Raw genomic sequence first — 23,000 nt, 5'->3', positions numbered from 1 at the left:
TTCCCCAGGGTGACAAACTGTTCCAGTTTGCCCAGGACTGAGAGGTTTCCCAGGACGAGGGATTTTTGTCGCTAACGCCAGGAGGTTCTAAGCAAACTGGGCCCACGGAGTCACCCGAACATCCCCTCAGGGCCGGCGCTTGTTAGGAACGTGGCTCTGACTTCCCACACATGAGAGCTTTGCTCAGAACCTGCTGCCTGGGGGCAGCCCGGTGGCTCAGAGGTTTAGCACCGCCTTCGGCCCAGGGCATGATCCTGGAGACCCGGGATCGAGTCCCACATCAGGTTCCCGGCATGGAGCCTGCTTCTCCCTCTGCCTGTGTCTCTGCCTCTCTCTCTCTCTCTCTCTCTCTGTCTCTCATAAATAAATAAATAAAATCTTCAAAAAAAAAAAAAAAAAAAAGAACCTGCTGCCTGGCAGGTGCTGAATCCAGATTGTGGTTTCCTTATCATGACCCCTCTTGCCGGCCCGCATAGGCTTGTGGACGTGTCTCCGTGCATGCTTCCCGGGCTGCCCTGGGCTGGATGGTCGTGGATCCCATTTCTAAACACACGAGGGGCTCTTCGCCACTCATCAGAGCTCTCCCCTTCCATGAGGGCTCGGCTTCCCGGTGCTCTGGACTCAAGGGCCCTGCGGCAGTCCTGCACTTGGCCAGGTCCAAAGGGGTGAGTCCGCTGGCCACACATGTGGCTCTCCCCGGCAAGGTCAGTTGACACTTTTAACTTCTGAACACATGTCCCAGACAACTTCGTTTTGATAGCACTGCACAGTGATCTCCCTTGAGTGAGATGGGCCGTAAGCTCACATGCCTTCAATGGCCAGGGAGGGGTCGTATGTTCATGAAACAGGAAGATGTCATTAGTGGGGGAGCCGAGGAGCTTACAGGACGCCCCAGAGCACATGATGACCTAAAGCCATTTCATCCCCCTCCTCCCCAAAAAACAATCACTAAAACATAACACACCTACAGGAACCACATTCATCCTGGGTCTGCCAGTTCATGCTTCTGGTTTAGAGCTCTCCTAAAAATAACCTAAAGTCTCACAGCACGGGCAACCCAGGTGGCTCAGTGGTTTAGTATCGCCTTCAGCCCAGGGTGTGATCCTGGAGACCCAGGATCGAGTCCCATGTCGGGCTCCCTGTATGGAGCCTGCTTCTCCCTCTGCCTGTGTCTCTGCCTCTCTCTCTCTCTCTCTCTGTCTCTGTCTCTCATGAATAAATAAAATATTTATAAATAAATAAATAAATTCTCACAGCACATGTTAATAACCTGAGAGCCATAGATAGAAAAATCCATCTTTCTCAAAACATATTATATGTCTTAGAAGGCCAGATGTTATATATCTTATAAGATATCTTATAAGATATTATATATCTTGGAAGGCAGAATCAGTGATATGAAAATGTCCACAATAAACTCCTTTGGCATTTTAATCCAAAGAACCAAATGCAAATGACTGCAATGTTTAAAAGGCTGGTAGACTCATAGTATGCATATCAAAATTTCTGGTGACCACTAAGTGTTGGATTTTGTTGGAAAGTGTCTGCTTTTACCAAAATAGAAAAATACTAGGCACTGACTTGATTTGTGCAGTAAGATGAAATTAAACAAATTTATCTATGTTAAAAAAAAAAGGTTTAAATTCAAACTTGGAATGATGCACTATCTGGGATAGAAAAAAAAAAACACATTTCTAGCCAGCAGTGAGGAAGACAAGAGCCCTGAAATTGTTGTCTAAGATCTAGATTACAGACCAATTCTTTGTGAAGCAGTCCATATCTTCATCTCGGAGTCTTCTGAAAAGTAGAGGTGGAGACCTCTACCTCCCCTGACCCAAGAGTCTCTCACTCAACAGCAGAAACTGCAAACTGGTGGCCCACAGGCCAGACACAACCCCTTTGTGTTTTGTTGGCCTGTGTGGAGATTTGGTTTTGTGTCTTTAGCTGAATGTGGATGCCTTCCTGTCATATTCCCCCGTCCCTGCCACTCCTCAGTGCCTGGTGCCAGCCTGCTCCACGCTGTGTGATCCCCTGCCCCTGCCCCACCCTCAAAGGACTTGGGTTTACAACTCTCTGACTCTCGCTCTCCGGGGCTGAGGAGTTTCCAACACTGCACTTGACTCTAACCTCTTCAATCCCACTGATGGGTGAACTCGATTTGGTTTCTACTTGTTCTGCAGAGTAAATCTCATGCCTTTAAATCCCCCACCTCGTTTACATGATAATAATAGCTCCAAATGCTAAAAAGATGTGGTCAAAGTCACAGATAGAGAGCTAAAATTTCTATTTTCTGAGGAACTTTTTAAATTGAAAAATATAGAAAAGCACAAAAGAGAAAATGAATTCCATATAAATATACGTGTGATTGTTAGTAGTATTTATGATGTACATCATATTTGATTGCAGGAATGTGAGGTTTTGATACAACCATCACTTTATTTTTTTTAATTTAATTTTTTTATTTATTTATGAGACAGAGAGAGAGAGGCAGAGAGACACAGGCAGACGGAGAAGCTGGCTCCATGCAGGGAGCCTGATGCGGAACTCGATCCCAGGTCTCCAGGATCACACCTTGGGCCAAAGGCAGGTGCTAAACCGCAGAGCCACCCAGGGATCCCCACCATCACTTTATATATATTTCGATAGAGTTGTTTAGGATAGAGTTGCTTAGGTTATTGTAGGATTTTTTTCTGATTTTGGTAAAATATATGCAACATAAAATTTACCATTTCATTGTAAGTATACGGTTCAGTGGCGCTGAGTGTGTATTCACATTGTCATCCAACCATCACCAGCATCCATCTCCAGCATGTCTCCATCTTCCAGACCTGAAACTCTGTCCCGGTGAAACACCCAACTCCCTATCCCCCTTCCCAGCCCCTGGCTACCATCCTGCTACTTTGTCTCTATGAACCTGCCTACCCTGGAACCTCATATAAGTGGACTTATGCGTACTTGTCCTTTCATGATGGGCATATTCACTTAGAGTCATGAGTGAAACTTGAAGGCATTATGCTTACGTGAAACAAGCCAGCCATGGCTTTAAATGCTGACTGTGGTTTTAAAGCAGCAAAGGTATGTGTTAAAAATAGCCGTGAACTTTGTAAATAACTAGCCAAGAGTGACCTAGCCCAAAAGCCTTCTTTCTGCATGAAATACCCAAACATGCAAGCAGCCTTTATGAGCTGAACTAAAAACAGAACCCTGAGCCCAGGCTCTTGGCACATAAAGCTCAGAATAGCTGAGCTTTACTTACCAAGTATAACAGTACAAAATGTCACACTGGGAATATTGAAACGTGGGAGTTGATTGCCCAAGAAAAAAAAATCGCTCACCTAATTTAAGGAAACTCAAAATGAATCCATTCTTTCCTTCAGAGTTCTAGATTGCAAAAGTCCCATCTGGTACTAACTATATTTACTAAGATAGATCAGTACCACAAAATAAAGGTTATTTAGAGCATATTGTTATGGTTTCTGGATGGTTCTTCCATCTACTAGAGAATGCAAAAAGATACAGGAAACTGACCCTAAATATGGACTAAATCTTGTTCAAATGGAAATTTAGAAACCACACCCTCAGGATCAAGGAAATAATCAACCTTTTGTACATCAGGCCCAAAGCCCTGGCAGTCGTCCTGGCAAGTCCACAGATCAGTGGGGGGATGGTAAGTGAGGTCAGCACTGGGGTTTATGATGGCAGCTGAGGTAAAAGCTCGCCTCGCCTGTTCATATCGTAGGGGCCAAGGGGCTGACTGAAAAGGGAAAGTAACATCCAGGCCCTCACTGCTGTCCCCACACACCAGCTTTGCTCCCCGTGACTTTGGCAAGGCAGTGTCACACCTCTGACCTCGGCTTCCTCATCTGCAACGTGGAGTGACAACACTCTCCCTAGCAGGACTGTCGGAGAGATTAAGTGGGGCGCTAAGGCCACAGGGCTACCTCACTGTGCTCCAGGAAGGCAGACTGCCACCGAGTGTTGCTGACACTTCAGGAGTCTTGTCTCCCAAATGTGAACGCTGACTGAGAGCCAGGTGCCCAACTGTGAGCTGTCGGAGGTCTTCCTGTGAATTATATCTTCCCAAGAAGTTGAAGCCCTACTCCTGAAGGAGGTGAATGAGACCGTATTTGAAAGTAGTGTCTCTGCGAATGTCATTAAGTTACATGAGGTCATACTGGATTGGGATGCAGGCCGGGCCCTACACTGACATGTCTGGTGTCCTTATATGAAGAGACACAGAGACAGGCCCATGTAGAGTGGAGACCACTCTGTGAAAGCACAGAGGGAAAAAGGTCACATGACAGAGAGCTGGGGGCAAAGCCAAAGCAAGCTAAGGAACACCGAGGACCGCCGGCCACCACCAGGAACTGAGAGAGGGTACAGCCCAGCCAGCACCTTGAGTTCAGACTTCTGACCTCCAGAACCAGCATGTCTCTGTTGTTTCAAGCCAGGTTTGTGACACTTGGTGACAGCAGCCCGAGAACACTAGTGCCATGTCTTAAATGTCTCAATGCCCTCCAGCTGACACATAGAGAGCATCTGATGTGTATCTATTGGAGGAATAAACAAATGAGTAGATGAGTGAACACCGGCATGGAGATGAGGCAGGCAATGAGAGGAACAGGCAGGTATGAACACACGAGCACATCTGGGTGGAGAGACAGTGGCTCCTGCTGTGAGCACTCACGCCCCACCGCCAGCTCTGGAAGACAGACACTTGGCTCCTGGGAGAGTTGAAACGTAGGAGTATGTCCCAGCATGTCACAACTTCCAATTTCCTAGGAAATCAGAAATCTGATTCCTGAATTTTTAGGTGAAATTTTCCAAGTTCTTACATGTTGGCTCACAAACATAATAAATGTACAAGAGGATACAGCACCTGTGGAGGCCCATCTGCATCTCTGATGTCCTGCTCAGCCGCAGGCAGGATGCACAGTGGCTGGTTGTGGAAAAAATTGGTGGCATACGGAAAGCATATCCTCAGCCCTTGGATCCCAACTGCTGTCTGGTGTGTCTAAAAAAGAGCATTTGGGCAATCAGAATCCAACCAAAGAAAGAGCAGCAAGCTCTAGAACCAGGATATGCCAAACAGGATAAGGAGGCCTTACCCAGCAGGAAAAGCCCTACAGCAGGAAGCCAGGACCCCGGCCCCAACCTTGACACAAATCCTCTCTCTAAGCCTTGGTTTCCACATCCATGAGAGGAGGGGATGGCAGGGGCACCTGCCACTCCCTGAGGTGTTGGCATGCCAGTGACAGAACATGGGTGGCAGGGCTGTGGCAACAGCAGGGTGCCATCGGGACAACCATTGGAATTCTGGGCGTGGTGCACACAATGACCTGAATTGAAATCAAGAGTTGAATGCTTAACCGATTGAGCCACCCAGGTCGCAAGCCCTCCAGAGATTCTGATGCTCACCCCCACTTGAGAACCACTGGCTTTGGGTAGCCCTGGTGGTGCAGCGGTTTAGCGCCACCTGTAGCCCGGGGTGTGATCCTGGAGACCAGGGATCAAGTCCCACATCGGGCTCCCTGCATGGAGCCTGCTTCTCCCTCTGCCTGTGTCTATGCCTCTCTCTCGCTCGCTCTGAATGAATGAATAAATAAATCTTAAAAAAAGAAAAGAAAAGAAAGAACCACTGGCTTTGGGAAACCAAGTCACACTTGGTTTGTGTGTGATAAGCAAGAGAAGCATCCTTTACAAAATAGAGTCCAGAATATAGCATAATTTGTACTCAAAAATTAAGCCCTGGGGGGCACCAGGGTGGCTCAACAGTTGAGCATCTGCTTTTGACTCAGGGCGTGATCCTGGGGTCCTGGGATCAAGTCCCCCACTGGGCTCCTGCACGGAGCCTGCTTCTCCCTCTGCCTGTGTCTCTGCCTTTCTCTGTGTGTCTCTGATGAATAAATCATTAAAAAAATTAGGTCTTGGGGTGCCTGGGTGGGTGGCTCAGTTGGTTAAGCATCTGCCTTCAGCTCAGGTCATGATCTCAGGGTCCTGGGACAGGGAGTCTGCCAGTCCGTCTGCCCCTCTGTGCTTCCAGGTCATGTGGTTCTATCGCTTCACTACAAGGTCACGACCCACAGCCCATCAGCAATCAGGGAGCTCACTGGCTGGCCTGTGGCTGCTTTACCTGGGTGGATAAAATGTACCAGATTCACAACTAAAGGCAGAGGTGGGAACACGTAAAGATGCCCTCTCACAAAGATCTACAAATGGCTGTCAGGAATCCACAGGAATCACAGGGTCTCAGGCAAGAGAACCAGCTGCGCGGCACACCTCAGCCCCTTCCAGGCCTTTCGTTGTACACACAGAGCATTCCCAAAGCAGTGTACTAAGTGTGAGCAAATGCGTTGCCTACTGCCACTAGCCTCAAGCAGGTGAGGGACCAGCTCAGTAGCCATACACCTTGCTTCCCTGAAGAAAGGACCCAAGGCAGGCCAGAAGCAACCAGCACGGTCATCCTCCTATGCTGTGTGTGGCTTCCATGTGGCCCAGACTCAAGCCGGCTCTCCAAGTCATCCACATTTCTCCATCATCTGCTGCATCAATACAACATTGTACCATCTTCTCTTTTTCCAGGAATGACATACTACAGAGTCTGACCGGAGTCCAATGCTTGGCAGCAGGAAGACATCAGGTCAGTATCCAGTGATAGCTCACAAGATGCTTCATCTCTTCCCCATACACATCTCTGCTTCCTGCCTCTGCCCCATTAGTAGCTGACTCTTTGTTCTCCTCAAGGACAGGTCCCCTGCCCTCAAGTTGTTTAGCCCAATGAGGAAGGTGGACAAGCAAACAGGCAAATGCAATGAAGTCCCACTGAATGCCAGAGGTGTGGCGGAAGGGTTGGGTGGGTGGGAGGGGCCTGTCACAGAAGCAGGGAAACATCCTGCCCAGAGGATCAGAGATTTCAGGAAGGGGACAAGCTTCATTTGGTGTCCACCAGGCACATAGCTGCTAGATGTTTACATATGGCACCTGATTAGGGCCTGCAATGTGGGTGGGGCCCGTATCCCTGCAACTCAGAACTGTTTATTGATATGGGTACATTAAATTACCAAGGTTTAGGACTCTAGCTTTCAACATAGCCAACGCCTTGACTGCTTCTGTACTCACCAGATAACCTTCAGCTCCCTCCCAGCAGCTCGGAATGTCTGCTGTACGCACACCTGAGTGACGGGCTATTGCTAGAAGAAAAATGAACATCCCCTGTAGCTCATTCTCAAGCCGGGGAGACAAAAACCCTTATGCACAGCTTTAACAGTGTGCTGGAGGTTAGAGATAGCTAAGAGCAGGATGTCATAGAGGCCAGCTGTCCAACCGGACGGCCCATCACAGAGGGCAATGTCCTGGTCTCTCAGTGGCCCACAGCTCAGGAACACAAGGTCCTCAGTCCACGCAGGCTTGATCTTGCTCAAGGGGGCAAATTCATGCTACACAGAACAGACACCAATACCTCACAATTGTAAGGCCAGTTTACAAACTTACGTTTTCAGCAGCTATACATGCCTATTGTCCAAGGCATGTGCTGAAATGCATAACTCAGGCACTCACCTGACAACAGTTTCAGAGGTACCAAGTGCCTATTACTTATCAAACTGTGAGCGCCTGATTGGAAGAAGTACAGCCAAATGAGGTGGAGGGCCAGAAGTAGGAGGCGGAATCGTGTGATGATCCTGGCGTCAAGCTAGAGTTCAAACACTACCCACCATTTTATTAGACAGGTGACTGCGAGAAAATTAACCTTCCTGACTCTTTCCTCACCTGTAAAATGGCAATAACAACAAACACTCCCTTACATGATCGTTAAAGGATTAAAATAGATTATACATGTAAATTGCCCAGACTTATGTATGTTTACATTTACTTGTGAACGCTGGGTCATGTAATGGTTAAGGGAACAGACTCTGGGTCAGACAGATCTCAGTTTAAATTCCAGCTCTGCCACTTACTAGTGTGTGATCTTGGGCAAGTTGCTTAATTTTTTCCATTAAGCCTCAGTTTGCTCATTTGTAAAACAGGAAGAAAAATTCTTCCTAGGGGCTAGAAAGTGTATTCTAATCACCTAGGCTATGAGAAGCATTCAAAAAGTAGTAGGGTTAAGAGTAATCTTTAAAAATTGTCCCTGATTAGGGGGTGGCCCCGGGTGGCTCAGTGGTTTACCGCCACCTTCAGCCCAGGGCCTGATCCTGGAGACTCAGGATCAAGTCCCGCGTTGGGCTCCCTGCATGGAGCCTGCTTCTCCCTCTGCCTGTGTCTCTGCCTCTCTCTCTCTGTCTCTCATTAATGAATGGATAAAATCTTTAAAAAAATTTTTTTTTGTCCCTGATTAGATACAAATGAGCAGCACACCTGCTAAAAATTAAAGTTAAAATTAGTACAAACTTTTTAAATGAAGTTAAACATGGGGCCATCGAACATAATCCCCCCAAATAATAATCACTCACCTTGTATTTAGCTTTATTAAAAACCATTCTGACAAGGCAAGCCCGTTGCCTCAGACTAGTTTCATATCCATATTTCCTGAGTTTCTAAAATGTCATTTGCATGCAAAAACTCCAAAGTTTCAATACTGCTAAATCATGCGTCATGGTGAACCAGAAGCAGCTTGTCTGGGATCTACCTTTTCTGTGGCTCAGATGGGAACCCTGGTGCCCATAAAGCATTATGCATTTCGTCTAACGATCGTACTCCATTGTACCATCACACACACACAGTGTGATGATAACATAAGCTCCTATAGCAAAGACACAAATCACTTTCCCCAATTCCAAATGGCCCTTTTATTTTCAGATGGCCCTTTGATGAACCTCCCCACCCACACTGTCAGCTTTAAAATGGGGTATAAAGCTTGCAAATCATGGAAGAACAGCCTGAAGTTTGATAAAAACCAACGCACCCTTCGGTTCCAACTTTCTTGCATATTTAATTGGTCTAAAAGAGGGCAGCCCCTGACCCACCTCACCCTGTCCTCAACAACACTGCTACTTTCTGCAGCCCGGGGACACTTGGCCCTGAGGGCTAGGGGGCTCCTTAGAGACCGCAGGGAGCGGATTAGAACCCACATCCCCATCCTATGGCTCTTGGTTTTCCCACAGCCAGCTATGCTGGATTTCAGGGTGGACTCGGTGCGCTTTCACGGTCGCTACTCAAACTCTTAAAAATGAGTTTCTGAAAGAACGGGAGAGCTTCTGCAATCGCTTCAGCAGGATGAAAACATCACTAAATGATCAGGCAACGCGACCTCATTAGGAACACCTGCTTCGGGCTGTGCTTCGCCCCCAGCAAGGAAGCCGCGGTGGATCCCCCGAGAGGTGGGTGCCGGGAATTGGAACCCAAGGAGATGCTTCGTTTGAGCAAAGTTACTGTGGAGGACGAGGACCCGGGGCCTCTTCCCAGACGCGCTTTCTGGAGGGTCCTGGGGTTCTCAGGACCAATATGGGGTTCACCTCTTTAGAAGGCGGGTGCACGGGAGCGCCCAGGCCCGCGGCACGACCCCGCCGAGGTGACACCCGGACCCCGGCCTGGGGGCTTAGGAGGCAGCGCTCAGGATGAAAGACCCGGGCCCGCCCATCACCACCGGCCGCCCAGGCCCAGGCCCAGGGAGCGGGGAGGAAGAACAACTTCCCCCTCGAGCCCCGGCGACCGGCGTCCCCCAAGGGGCGGAAAGGGCAGGGAAGACGTCCCCCGCCCCGCCCCCGGGCTAGGCTGCGCGCCCGCCGCGAGAGGAACTCGGCGGGAACGAGGCCAGGTCGAGGCAGCGGGGGAGGGGAGCCAACCGCCATCTTCCCCCCCCCCCGGCACCCAACCGACAAAGCGCGGCCCCGCGGCCAGCTCCCGCCGCGGCTTGCAGCTCTCGCGAGACCGCGAAGGCCTCTGGGACGGGCGGGGGAGGGGAGGGCAAGGGAAGAGATCCGGGACCCGGGGACTGGGGGCGGGCTGAGGCGGCGAACGGAGCCTTAGGAAGCAGGAGGGGCGGAGAAAGACGCGATTGACGCGGCACGTGGACCAATCACGAGCGAGTTCGGGCGCGCCTCAGGCCAATGAGCGGTGCGGCCTGGCGCGGGGGGCGGGCGCTGGGGCCGAGGGTAGCTTGAGCGCGGCGGCGGCGTTGTTCAGTCAGAGCGAGAACATTCCAGAGGTGAGTTCGGTGGAGGGGCGGCGGCCCCGCGCCCCCTCCCCAGTCCTCCCCGCCCCCTCGACCCCCGCGGGCCGCTGGCTGGCGGGGAAGGCGCCCCGACGCCCGCGGCTCACGGCGCCGTCTCTCTGCGCCAGGTCGCCAGGCCCCGGGCGCTGAAGGGTGTGGACCCCGGACGTCGCTGGGACAGCCCCTCCCCGCTGCTCGGCGGCGCCTGGCCCGGCCGCTGCTCGCTGCGCTGCTCCGCCGCCTCCGCCGCCCCTCCTCGGACTCGGGTTCACACGCGCCTCACTTCATCCCAGTCCCGGGCGAGCAGCGTTGGGTTTATGTCTTTATTTGACGAAAACGGTGAGTCCGCGGGCGGGCCGGCGGGGAGATGGCGGCCGCACAAGATGGCGGCGCGCCGCGTGACCCGCGCGCGCGTGTGGCGCAGTTCGGGCGGGCGGGCGGGCCCCGCGCCCCCGCCCGGCCGCCCAGCCCTCCGCCCCGGCCCGGGCCCGCGCCCCCGCCCCTCCGCGCCTCCCCTCTCCCCCCCCCGCCCCGACCCCCTCCCCGCCTGGCCCTGCCCCTCCCCCGCCCCGCGGGAGCGCGCCGCGCGGGCTGACTCAGGCCCCATTGCTGCATTCATGAGTCATCGCCCGCTCGGGGGCGGGGGCGGCCCGGGCCGGCGCCCCTTGGCGCTTTCGCTTCCCGCGGCGCGCATGGCGGGGTCGCTGCCCCGGGCGGAGCGGCCGGTGGCCATGGGCACCAGAGCGAAGGTTGCGCGCAGAGCGGGGACGGGGCGGAGCCGCGGCGGTCCGTGCGCACTCCCGCGAGACCGCGAGTCTCGGATTGGGGCAGGGCTCCTTCAGGGGCCCGCTCGGTGTTGAGCCGGGGCGGCGGCAGGGCCGGGGGTCGAGGCTGCGAAGTTTGCCCGAAAACCCAGCCTGGGTCCGCGTTCGTCTCCACGGCGGTTGTTAGAACATGGCCGCTCCGCCGAAGCAACCCTGGGACGGGCGGGTGGTGTGGGCTTCGGGGTAAACCCCGGGCAGGCAGCCGAAGCCGGGCGGCTTGTCGTGGGAAGTCTGGCAGCTCCCAGCTGGAGGCCCTTTAGGTTGCGACAGGTGTTCCGTGTTCGAGGAGAATGTTAGCAGCTTCTCACGTGAACTGTGATGCTTCCTAATGTGGCAGAACGAGGCGTCCTTAGCTGGGAGGCGGAGGGAGGTTTCCTCCTGCGGGAATCACGTTAAACGTTGGGGGTTGTGTGTGCTTTTCCTTTCTCTTTCAGAGCTGTTGCGCAGCCATTGGTACCTGTATTGGGGAAACATAGCATACAAGCAAGAAGCTTACAGCCTCAGTGGCGAAAATTTTTTCATGTCAGAGACCGAGAACTCTTGCAGTCGTTTATGTCATCCCTTCTTCTCCAGACAGAAGATACCAAAAAGTTGCAATCAAAGATCTCTTCATCTTATTGATAAAGCCACTAATAAGCCAAAATGTCTGTCAATGTCAACCGCAGTGTGTCAGACCAGTTCTATCGCTACAAGATGCCCCGTCTGATTGCCAAGGTAATTAATGCTGATCTTCATTTTAGTAATGAGACCTAAGCTCTCTTCCTAGATTGTTAAAGACTGCATCTCCTCAGGTAGATAATGCAAAATTAAAGCTTTTTTTTTTTTCCTTAGGTTGAGGGCAAAGGAAATGGTATCAAGACAGTTATAGTCAACATGGTTGACGTTGCAAAGGCGCTTAATCGGCCTCCAACGTGTAAGTAATGCTTCTTAAGAGGAGTTTGGAAAAGCATATTATGGATATAATCATGACAAGCTTCAATCTGTGTATCTTGATTGGGTTGGGTTTTTTTTTTTTTTTTTTTAAGATTTTATTTATTCATGAGAGATGTAGATGGGGCAGAGGGAGAAGCAGGCTCCATGCAGGGAGCCTTACGTGGGACTCAATCCCGGGTCTTCCAGGTCACATCCTGGGCCGAAGGCGGCGCTAAACCGCTGAGCCATCCCTGCTGCCCTCTTGATTTGACTTGTATGATGGTTTGTTTCAGGGTTAAGTGGAATTTTGGGCTTGAAAACCCAACTGATGTGTTAGTTGCTATTAGTAAACAAAACTACCCAAGTGAGACATATTTTTAGCCCGTGTAAAAGTACCAAGAGTGTTATTTGTAGGAGGGTGAGTCAGCCAAAAACTTAATTTTCTCCCCCACCCCTTCCACCACCCCCCCATAGATCCCACCAAATATTTTGGTTGTGAGCTGGGAGCACAGACCCAGTTTGATGTTAAGAATGACCGTTACATTGTCAATGGATCTCATGAGGCGAATAAGCTGCAAGACATGTTGGATGGATTCATTAAAAAATTTGTTCTTTGTCCTGAGTGTGAGAATCCTGAAACAGAGCTGGTGAGTCCTTTTTGAGATTTTTGTCAGAAAGGAAAACCTACACCTGCTTTTGTGATCAGTCCTTTGATGTTACCAAATTTAGTTTAAGAGATCGCAAATTTAGTTGGAAATTAAAGCAAATTTTTTAGAAATTTTCTATGTTGGTTTTTCTAAGTAGATCATTTTGTTAACGATTTTGTATGTTAGGTTGGAATTATATATCGTTAGGTATTTCAACACTTTGTTTTTTGCAAAATTTTATTGTAGGGCATAGATAACACTTGTGTTTACCCCTTTTTTGGCAGCATGTCAATCCAAAGAAGCAAACAATAGGTAATTCTTGTAAAGCCTGTGGCTATCGAGGCATGCTTGACACACATCATAAACTCTGCACGTTCATTCTCAAAAACCCACCTGGTAAGTCTTTATGATCAACTTGTAAGAACTTAACAGTAAAGCAATTAATTGTTGGAAACAAAGCAGAAGTTTCTTTACTTCTCTGAAACTAGAATATAAGGAATTTCCTATTTTTGTGCCTTGATCTGTTGGATCTGTTACCTTGAAAGATGTACTGTTAAAGTTAGAACAGGCTGTTCAAATTAAGACTGGTCACTTAGGAAGTGTGAATTTGTAAAACAAATTGTGCAATTCCAGCAAAGGATCTCCTGTAATACTGTTGTGAATGAGGGTCCTGACTCATTAAGGCTAAGTGGCTTTAGAACATTGCAAGCAACACTCTGTGGCAGATGATGGAAGTTGTCTGACACAATTTGAGCTTGCTATAGCAAGAAAGTCTAACCTATTCCAGTGTTCTCCTCAATGAGACCAACTGTTATATAGACTTAAACAACGTTCCAGCTTTTACCTAAAGTGCATTTGAGATGTACTGTTATTTGGGTATATGAGGGATGAGAGGGTCAGGAGTGCCAACCTTCACTATCTGGTCTACTGAGACATCATCACTTTATTTTAATCCTACTGAACAGTTAATGCCTCTACTATTCTGGGACATATCATTCTTACCCTGAATTTTTTATATAGGAAATGACAGTGGATAAATTTGGTCTGTAAATCCTACTAGAATTACAAGTAGCATTGTGTGTATGTATATGGTTTTCAAGGGAAGATTCCAAAGCAAAAGGGAGCAAGGTTTTAAATGTTTATGAGAAACAGTGAGGTGTAATAAAACTATCAAATTTTTTGTTTCTTTTTTTTTTTTGCTCTCCTGTAGAGAATAGTGACAGTGGTACAGGGAAGAAAGAAAAGGAAAAGAAAAACCGGAAAGGCAAGGACAAGGAAAATGGTTCTGTGTCCAGCAGTGAGACGCCCCCACCCCCACCACCAAATGAGATCAGTCCTCCTCCACATGCTGCGGTGAGTGCAGGGATGAAGGTGGTGGGCACCAAAGTTGAGTGAAATACATGGTTGATGGGGGCAGAAATAAGGAAAGTCATCTTCATTTTTTTTTTTTTTTTAAGATTTTTATTATTTATTCATGAGAGACAGGCAGAGGGAGAAGCTGGCTTCCCACAGGAAGCCTGATGTGGGATTTGATCCTGGGACTCTGGGATCACACCCTGAACTGAAGGCAGACGCTCAACTACAGAGCCACCCAGGTGTCCCTATATTCCATTTTATTTCTTTATTTTTTATTTATTTGTTTATTTATTAAGATTTTGTTTATTCATAGAGACACAGGCAGAGGGAGAAGCAGGCTGCAGGCAGCGCTAACCCACTGCGCCACCGGTTCTGCCCCCTATCTTCATTTTAATACTGCAATGATACCAGGGATCCCTGGGTGGCTCAGCAGTTAGCACCTGCCTTTGGCCCAGGGCATGATCTTAGAGTCCCGGGATCCAGTCCCACGTCAAGCTCCCTGCATGGAGCATGCTTCTCCTTCCGCCTCTGGCTCTTTCCCTCCCCCCCCCCCCCATAAATCTTTTAAAAAATTTGCAATGATACTTTGGGTTCCTGGTTCTGTAGGTAAGTCCAATTTTTATGGAAAATAAATCCAGTGCCATTAATGTGACTAGAAATCTGGAATGTTTTTTGCATTTTTGAGGCATTTGACAACAATGCTGTTCTTGACAGGAAGAAGAGGAGGATGATGATTGGGGGGAGGATACGACTGAGGAAGCTCAAAGACGAAGAATGGATGAAATCAGTGATCATGCAAAAGTTCTAACACTCAGTGATGATTTGGAAAGGACTGTTGAAGAGCGGGTCAATATTCTGTTTGATTTTGTGAAGGTAAGAACTTCAAGAGCAGCTAAACATTTTTTTGTAATCACCCTCAAGTCTTGAGGTTTTAAGATAATTATATTTGTGATCTGGCACATAATTTTTCCTCATGATGTCTTTTGAATACTCAAACTTTTTTTTTTTATTGAAATTACTTTTTGCGGTGCTTCCAAGTACTATCTTTGGCATGTGCATATTAACTAAAAAATCCTGAAGCTATAATGGGAAAAGTCTATGAAAGTGGGGAGGAACGGGCATCTCTAAAGCAAAAGGTGTCTCCATTTCGCTGAATTGCTCCCTTTATTTGCAGAAAAAGAAAGAAGAAGGTATTATTGACTCGTCAGACAAAGAAATTGTTGCTGAAGCAGAAAGACTGGATGTAAAAGCTATGGGTCCTCTTGTTTTGACTGAAGTTCTTTTTAATGAAAAGATTAGAGAACAAATTAAGAAATACAGGCGCCATTTCCTACGAGTAAGCGAATTATTTTGTGAGATTTAGAGATGAATGACCCTGGGAAGATGTTGTCTGTCATCCTAAAACTGGAGATAATTGACCTACCTTACCAAGCATAGGACTAAGTAGAAAATGCTGTAGAATAGTCTCTTAGAGAGTAATGCATAGATTTTATGCATTGACTTTTTGAACTTGAACCACTGTTTAAGCCCGTAGCCTTAAGGAATAATTTTGAGAGATGAGTATACTTAAAACTTCTTTAAAAGTTTGTTAATATCAACATGTTTGTTTCCAGTTTTGTCACAACAACAAAAAAGCTCAACGGTACCTTCTTCATGGTTTGGAGTGTGTGGTAGCAATGCATCAAGCTCAGCTCATTTCCAAGATTCCCCATATCTTAAAGGAGATGTATGATGCAGATCTGTTGGAAGAAGAAGTCATCATCAGCTGGTCAGAAAAGGTGGGGAATAGATACAAACAGCCTCTTGAAGATCAGTTGTTTGGGGCACTTTTGGAAGAAGTAATTCCTGATACTTAAGTTTCTTCTACATTGAAATGCAGTCCTTGGTATAACTCATAGGTGATTCCCACAATGACAACTTTCTACTAATAATGGAAGGAAGTATTTAGATTCTTGGTTACTTGTTTGCTGAATACATGTATCTGTTGAGTCAAGATTAGGATGTGACCCAGTTCCTTCAAAGAGCTCAGTATGTAGGTAGTTATATAAATTAATTTTTAGATTTCTCCAACTAAGGAAATTGTATTGAACGTCTTTTAGGCCTCTAAGAAATATGTCTCAAAAGACCTTGCCAAAGAGATTCGTGTCAAAGCAGAACCATTTATAAAATGGTTGAAGGAAGCAGAGGAAGAATCTTCTGGCGGTGAAGAAGATGATGAAGATGAGAATATTGAGGTAAATTACGCTATGATTTGGGATTATGAAATGGTAATCAGGTAATTTTAAATTTTTAGATGGAGCAAAATATGGTCATGATTATTTGGGAAATTATCGTGTTGATAGAAAGGATTGGGGGAAATGTCTCCTGCCCCTAAACAGGATTGGAAATAGGGCTTAGTTAACAGCCGGTTGAGTATAGAGGTGCTAGTTCGTCCATAAGAATTAAGGTGGTATCAGACTGGAGAGAGAAAACTCCGTTTTCATCTAACAAAAAGTTTGAAAAAATGGCAGCTATGGGGGGCCTAGCCTAGGTGGCTCAGTTGGTTAAGCATCCAACTCTTGATTTCTACTCCGGTCATGATCTCACAAGGGTGTGAGATTGAGACCTGCTTGAAACCAGTGTGGAGCCTGCGGGTCTCTTCCCTTTCACCCACTCCCATTTGCACACACTTTCTCAAAAAAAAAAAAAAGTGGGTAGTTGTTGACCATTGATTTGTATTGCTGTTTTTATAGATAGGTTTATTAGGATGCAGACTTAACACAGTCAATAAAATTGTTTTATCAGGTGGTGTATTCGAAGACTGCCAGTGTACCTAAAGTTGAAGCTGTGAAGTCTGACAACAAGGATGATGACATTGATATTGATGCCATTTAAAGGGGTGGGTGCAGCCCAGCTTAACGGTGTAATGCTGCGAATCTTTCTGCATCATCAGCCAGAAGTGCAACATGTATGTGCAAAAGCTAAAATGGCTTAACATCATGCTACACTTTCTACTAAAAATGTATTGCTGTGAGTGGTCTGTAATTAAGCCCAAAAAGACATCTAGGGAGTCCATACACATATCAGTGAGCAGATATAGTTTGCTTATTTATAGCATGTTTCTTTTTGAAAAATTAGTGGTGGACACATTTGGATCACATGTATACAGTTAAATAAAGATTTGATTTTGGTCATTCTTCAGATAATTGGCTCTGAATGACTTAAGCTGAAATGGCTCCTTTTTTTTTAAATACTGCACCACCATTAACCTGATAGGATTCTTGGAGCCTGTTAGATATTGTTAGATGCTGAGACTGTAAAGATGTTCTCAGCAGAATGTAAACATAAGCTTACTTGTAATTAATCAGCCATTGAGAAATATAGTACTTTTCAAGTGTTCAGTCCTTCAAATTGGCATATGGTAATAATGTACATTCTTTCCATGCTGAGGTGGACTGATCATCAAAATGGCAGTGCAACATCTTTATCTTCTTGAGAAGTGAAAATGACCTGAGTGTCCTATAAATAATTTTAAGAGCAGGTTTTGAAACTTGAATTGTGTTTTTTCAGTTCGTGTATACTTAACCCCAAATTGTAGTCTTTGGAGTCATATGCATTGCACGTTGGATGAGCCAGGGGAATTATTACATTAACAAACAAGCATTTTATGTGTATGTAGCTGTTGCTTTGTACTAAGAAAATTCTGAAACTAGGATGTGATTATATAGTAAGCTATGATTTTATTTGGGGGAAGCAGGAAAAGGTGCACTAAATCTCTAGCAAAAACTGAGCATAATTTTTCAAGTTTTATTCTTATGATTGAATTAGTTTCAAAATGTTAAGGCATACTGTATCTTTTGTTCGTTGTGGATTTCCTCTTGATAATATGGTTTGTTCTTTAATGCCTTTTACATGTCGATAATAGCTTACGCTTTTTAGGTTTTGGTTGCTATCTTGCCAAAATAAGTGTTCCTGTGTCTCAAACTTGATCCCCCCCCCATGTCTTATTTAAAACAAAACAAGACAAAAAGCTAAAAGCATACTTCAAGTTAAAGCCTATATTTTAGTGTAAGACTGAAGGTGTTCTTTATTTCACATTGAATATAGCCAGACACCCAAGAAGTCTGATGATGGCCACTGAATGCAGGTGATCAGGGGCCTGACCCCAGCCCATCCTGAGGTGTTTAGACTTGGGAATAACTTGATGAATTCTTTGCTCAGTTAGCTGATCTCAACTAACTGTATGGGTTATGGCTTTATCTGAGAAATCATCTTTAAGGGAAAAACCTGTTGCATTTATTCCTTGCCGCAAAATACACTGGGAATCAACAATACAAAGGGTTAATTTCGTCGGGAACACTGTCTTGCAGCATCTTTTTCTTTTGTCATCCATTTTCAAAGATTATGATAAGACCTTAATGTATGTAAGAATTTTTCACATTGGAAATTATACAAACATTTGATATGCTAAAATCTTGTTAGCTGGATATTTCAAGGAGGTAAAATCAAGTAATCTTACTGGAGACATACAGATTTGGTCCTCCACCCCCCTGCCTTTTGATGGATTTTAATGAGTGAAGCAAAAGCACCAATCTGGAGGGAATGTGTTTTGTCACACCAAAGAGATGAAATTTTTGTAAATTTACATCTCACTTAGCTTGCAGATTCTTTGCCATAGGCCAATTTGCTTTCATCTAAAATTCTATGGGAGATAGGGATGACCCAAGCCAAGTTGCATTCAACATAATGTTAAGCTAATGAGGTTCTGTTAGTTTGGGAGTTTATGTTCTTTTAACCTGAAGGAAAACCTGTTTGGGGCTTCTAAACACTAAAGAGAAAATTTTGGCTTAGACTAGTATTCAGTCTGGTGCCAAACTTCCAATGGAATTCAAATCCACGGAATAGAAGTTTTATCCATAGAGGCTATCCTAATAAATTAATCCTTCACTTTGATCTATTTGATGGTCTTAAAATTTCCTGTTTCAAACAGCTACATTACTTGATTAAAACAATGTTAAAATTATATTTTGTCTCTGCTTTAATATTAAAACTAATCTAGATTCTTATTTTATTAAGATCGAAGCATTGAACTTTCCTGTGTTTTGTAGCTAATGCTCTGGATATGTGTTGGGATGTTTCATGGTTGCCAGTCCCACTCAGAAAACGGATGCTGCTCATTACTGTGGGTCAGTGGCTTTCCTTAGGTTTTGTTCTCTCTCAAACTGGAAACGGTCTGCCTTGATTTGGATTCTTGACATCTTGATGGGTGGTTACTTTAGGAAATTGAAATGTCAAGTATATAATTCTATAACAGATGCCTAGTTTAAGAAAGGGAAATAAGAGATTGCATTCCAAACAAGTCCATTCTGAAATTGATGAACCTAAAAACCTAGAAGTCAAAGAAGGGAAAGGAGTGTTCTCTCTAATGTAATGCTCATTGCTTTTTAGGTCAGGCTATGTATGTTGCAATTGCCCCCACTGTTTACTCCATTGCAGTAAAAGCATGTTGACCTGAAGATAACTTAGAAATGAAAACTGGCCTTCTAAAAGAGTGGAAAATCCAGAAGGGTATTGATGCTGAGGAGCCACCTATCTGCATTTTGGGTTTGTTGCATTAATCCTCCCAGTGATCCTGAGATGGCTAGTATTGTTCCAAGGTAACTCACCAGATTCCTGTGCTCAACCACTTTGTTGTATACTGCAAAGCTAAAGATGTGTTTAAAACCAATATGAAGGGGGCAGCCTGGGTGGCTCAGTGGTTTAGCGCCGCCTTCAGCCCAGGGTGTGATCCTGGAGACCCGGGATTGAGTCCCATGTCGGGCTTTCTGTGTGGAGCCTGCTTCTCCCTCTGCCTGTGTCTGGGCCTCTCTGTGTCTCTCATGAATAAATAAAATCTTTAAAAAATATATATATGAAAATAATCTCCTGAAATCTACTTAGAACTTAAGCAAAACAGCCAAACCATAATGGAGGTTTAATTTTTGTTGGTTTTTAAGATTTCACTCATTCATGAGAGACAGGCAGAGGGAGAAGCAGGCTCCATGTAGGGAGCCCGATGGTGGGACTCCATCCTAGGATCATACCCTGAGCCAAAGGCAGATGCCCAACTGCTAAGCCACCCAGGTGTCCTGAGTTTTAAATTTGTCTTAACACTTATGCAAACAATCCTTAGTGAACTTTAACAGCTACTGTTTGACTTTTCCATATTCTAGAATAACCTGGACTCCATTGTCCTGTTGATCTTCAAATGTGGTGGCCTGTTAAACTACTACAGTTTTTCATTTTTCTTCAGAATCTAGACCAGGAGAGTAGAGTGTTAGGCTCTCAAAGCAGACAGTGGGGTCTGATTTGCCCCAATGCCTGCTTTTGGCATATTACTCAACCAGCCCTGGTTTTTTTTGTTGTTGTTTGTTTTTTTAAGATTTTATTCATTAGAGAGAGAGAGAGGCTCCTCCATGCAGGGAGTCTGATGTGGGACTCAATCCCGGGACTCTAGGATCATGCCCTGGGCCAAAGGCAGGTGCCAAACCGCTGGGCCACCCAAGGATCCCATCAGCCAGCCCTGTTTAAGGGACATACTCACTTGGGTATTGCCAGGGCCTCCCTGGAAGACTCCATATTCTCCTAATGCGGATGGTAACTCCTCTGTACAATGCTTGAAATTCTACTAGAAGCCTAATACTGCAATCCATGGAGGTATTGCTAGGGGAAATGGGTCTGAAGAAGGGAATAGGAGGGTAAAGTGTGCGCTGGAATCTCCAGATAATGTGGAGCAGGAATCAGACTGAGGAGAGCATAGGCTAGCTAAAAGTTATTCTTAGCTAGGGATCAGTTAGTGGTACAGGGTTTGAGGAGTCATTAGTGTGCCATAGGTGGTTGCCATGAGCAATGCTTAATCTGCAGTGGTACTCAGACCAAATCAGGTCTGGCTAAGGACAGTCTGGGGCTCCTACTGGGATCCCATAACAACTGCAAATAGCACCTGAGCCAATAGCCAGCTCAGCCTGTCACCTGTCCAACAGATTGGTTTAGCTGAGAAGCCCCCATCAGCACTTTCATGGGGCAACCTTCAGCTAGGGCTGGCAGTATGACATCCCCAGCCCAAGGTGGGGACTGAAGTTCAAGGCCAGTGAGTGAAGCTGGGCTGAGTCTGGTCAGAAGTCCTTAACCCAGGGAAGGGATCATTTGAAAGTATCCAGTGAGGTTGGTAGCACAGGTTGTAACCTGTGCACCTCATTGGAAGAAACCAGCCAGAGAGGAGGCAACTGCCCTGGGGTCCTGTGGCACACCCACACAGGCTGGACCCTGACACTTCTGCCTGAGCTAATGCTGTCCCCCATACAGTGTTCAAGTCCCTTGCCCTATGGGTGACTTAACTTTCTGGTCAGGAGGGCAGCTTATAAATTCCTCAGTGTTGAATGACACAGCTGCTGAAGGGGCTAGAGCCATCAGAAGCCATCCTCTCCAGACTGGGAAGCAGGGTTTCCCAGGGACCAGGTGCCAATCCCTTAGGTGTCCCAGCACATCCCTTGAGCGTCTGACCTTGGGCAAACTTACACTTGTTCCTTCTAGAGACACAGGAGAAGGGTAGAACTTGAGAAAGAAGAATGAGCACTTTAGGACTCCCTAAAATTAGAAGTCTCAAAGGAGGAGGAGTAGAAGTTTGGGAGGAAAACTGAAAATACACCTGGAAAGTGGAAACTCCCTGTAGATGGAGTGTGGTGAATGAGGCTGGAGGCAATGGGTCTTCTCCAAGCTCAGAGCCTTGACTGGAGCCTTGTTAAAGCTGCAGCAACCAGTACGCCTGCATTCTGCTGCCAGGGCGGCTAAGCCACTGGGAATCACGGGTTGGAGGACAGCCCTGTGGCTGACCACCAGCAACTGCTGTGAGGGGTAGACCAGTCAAGATAGGAATGTGCTTTCACCCTGAGAACATTGGGTGTCCCCAAACAGCCGTGGCTGTTCTGAAAGCACGGGGTCCCAGATCAGAGTGTGCAGGCCCAAATCTCTACCCCAGAGGCAACAGAAGCTGAGTACCCAAGAGTGATGGAACTTTGTATTCTCGAGACCAAATCTCCCATATGGAATCTGGGTAGAGATCATCACCCAGGAGGGGTCCCTAGAGGTTCACAGCCTGAGTGGACACAGGGTTTTTCTGTTCTGGCCTCTTGGTCAGGGGCTTCAAACATTGAAGAAAAGCATCTTCAGATGTAGTTAAAAGTCATAACTGAAGTTTGTTGTTAACTCCCAGATGTGGAGGAGATGATTTTCCAAGGAGTCACATAAGAACGGAATTATTGGGAACCTCACACAAGTCTGGTTGTAGGAGGACCCAGGGATAGCAGCTGGTCTAGCCTTGTGGACACTGGAGCAGCTGGGCAAGAAAGTATTCCTCCAAGGCCCTGCCTGCCCTCTCTAGGTTTCTCTTTCTACTTCCGGAGTTTCCTGGCCCTCTAGAACTGCAGTCTCTCTGTGACTTGGCTTTCTTAAGGTGCTCTGTGGCCTTGAAGCTTCTGTTTCTGCTATTTAATGCTCAGACCTTCAAACTTCCTAATTCAAATTCCTGTTGGTGTATGTGGTATGCTTCACTGATTCTCAACTTTTCGGCTGGTTGATTTGGCTTCCAGCTGTTGTAAGCTCTATTGGCAGCTCTAGTCAGCTGTGGCTAAGGGGCAAGCTTGTCACAAGGGATTTGAAAGTGGCTGCCAGAGCTTGCCTTACAGTAGCGATTGGTGATGGGAGTCCTTGGAAACATCTGCAGCACGTTGGCTTTCACCGGGACTTCTCTCCATGATTAGCAGGCTTTCAGACGTCTGCCAGGCTGCTGCTGCCTCATGTGAGCAGTCTACCAAACAGCAAGTGGGCACTGCCTTGTGAGCACCCAGCACCCTGCGAAGATCCACACCCCATGGACAGAACACAGTGCCAGAGAGATCTTAAAATCTGATAGACGAGGCACAGTTAGTCTTTAGGAAGCCATTAGAGGTTACCTGATAAAGGAGTGATCTTGCACAGTTGTGATTTGAGTCTGGGTGAAAGGCTGTCAAGGAGGGTTTCCTGGGGCTGGGAACGGTGTGAAGGGGAGGAGTCACTGAGATAAACCACATCTTCTGGGTCACAGGACACCTCAAG

General features: G+C 46.8%; 1 protein-coding gene and 1 non-coding gene across 2 annotated transcripts; both read left to right on the top strand.

Annotated features, from left to right (window-relative positions):
* Positions 1-10,059: 10,059 nt before the first annotated feature.
* On the top strand, positions 10,060-18,891 carry EIF5 (eukaryotic translation initiation factor 5). The gene is made up of 12 exons (XM_055304292.1): positions 10,060-10,144; positions 10,279-10,489; positions 11,409-11,688; positions 11,806-11,887; positions 12,361-12,533; positions 12,818-12,929; positions 13,744-13,886; positions 14,604-14,762; positions 15,064-15,225; positions 15,503-15,667; positions 15,989-16,123; positions 16,674-18,891. The coding sequence occupies exons 3-12, from the start codon at positions 11,617-11,619 to the stop codon at positions 16,761-16,763; spliced, it is 1,293 nt and encodes a 430-aa protein (XP_055160267.1). The 5' UTR covers positions 10,060-10,144; positions 10,279-10,489; positions 11,409-11,616; the 3' UTR covers positions 16,764-18,891.
* LOC129496490 (small nucleolar RNA SNORA28) lies at positions 13,240-13,363 on the top strand. The gene has a single exon (XR_008661779.1). It is a non-coding gene; the product is annotated as a small nucleolar RNA SNORA28 (small nucleolar RNA).
* Positions 18,892-23,000: the final 4,109 nt, after the last annotated feature.

This window comes from Nyctereutes procyonoides, unplaced genomic scaffold (genome assembly GCF_905146905.1).
Source record: "Nyctereutes procyonoides isolate TBG_1078 unplaced genomic scaffold, NYPRO_anot_genome, whole genome shotgun sequence".
Lineage (NCBI taxonomy): Eukaryota > Metazoa > Chordata > Mammalia > Carnivora > Canidae > Nyctereutes > Nyctereutes procyonoides.
Note: the sequence above shows the minus strand (reverse complement) of the source record. Positions and strands in the feature narration are given on the sequence as shown.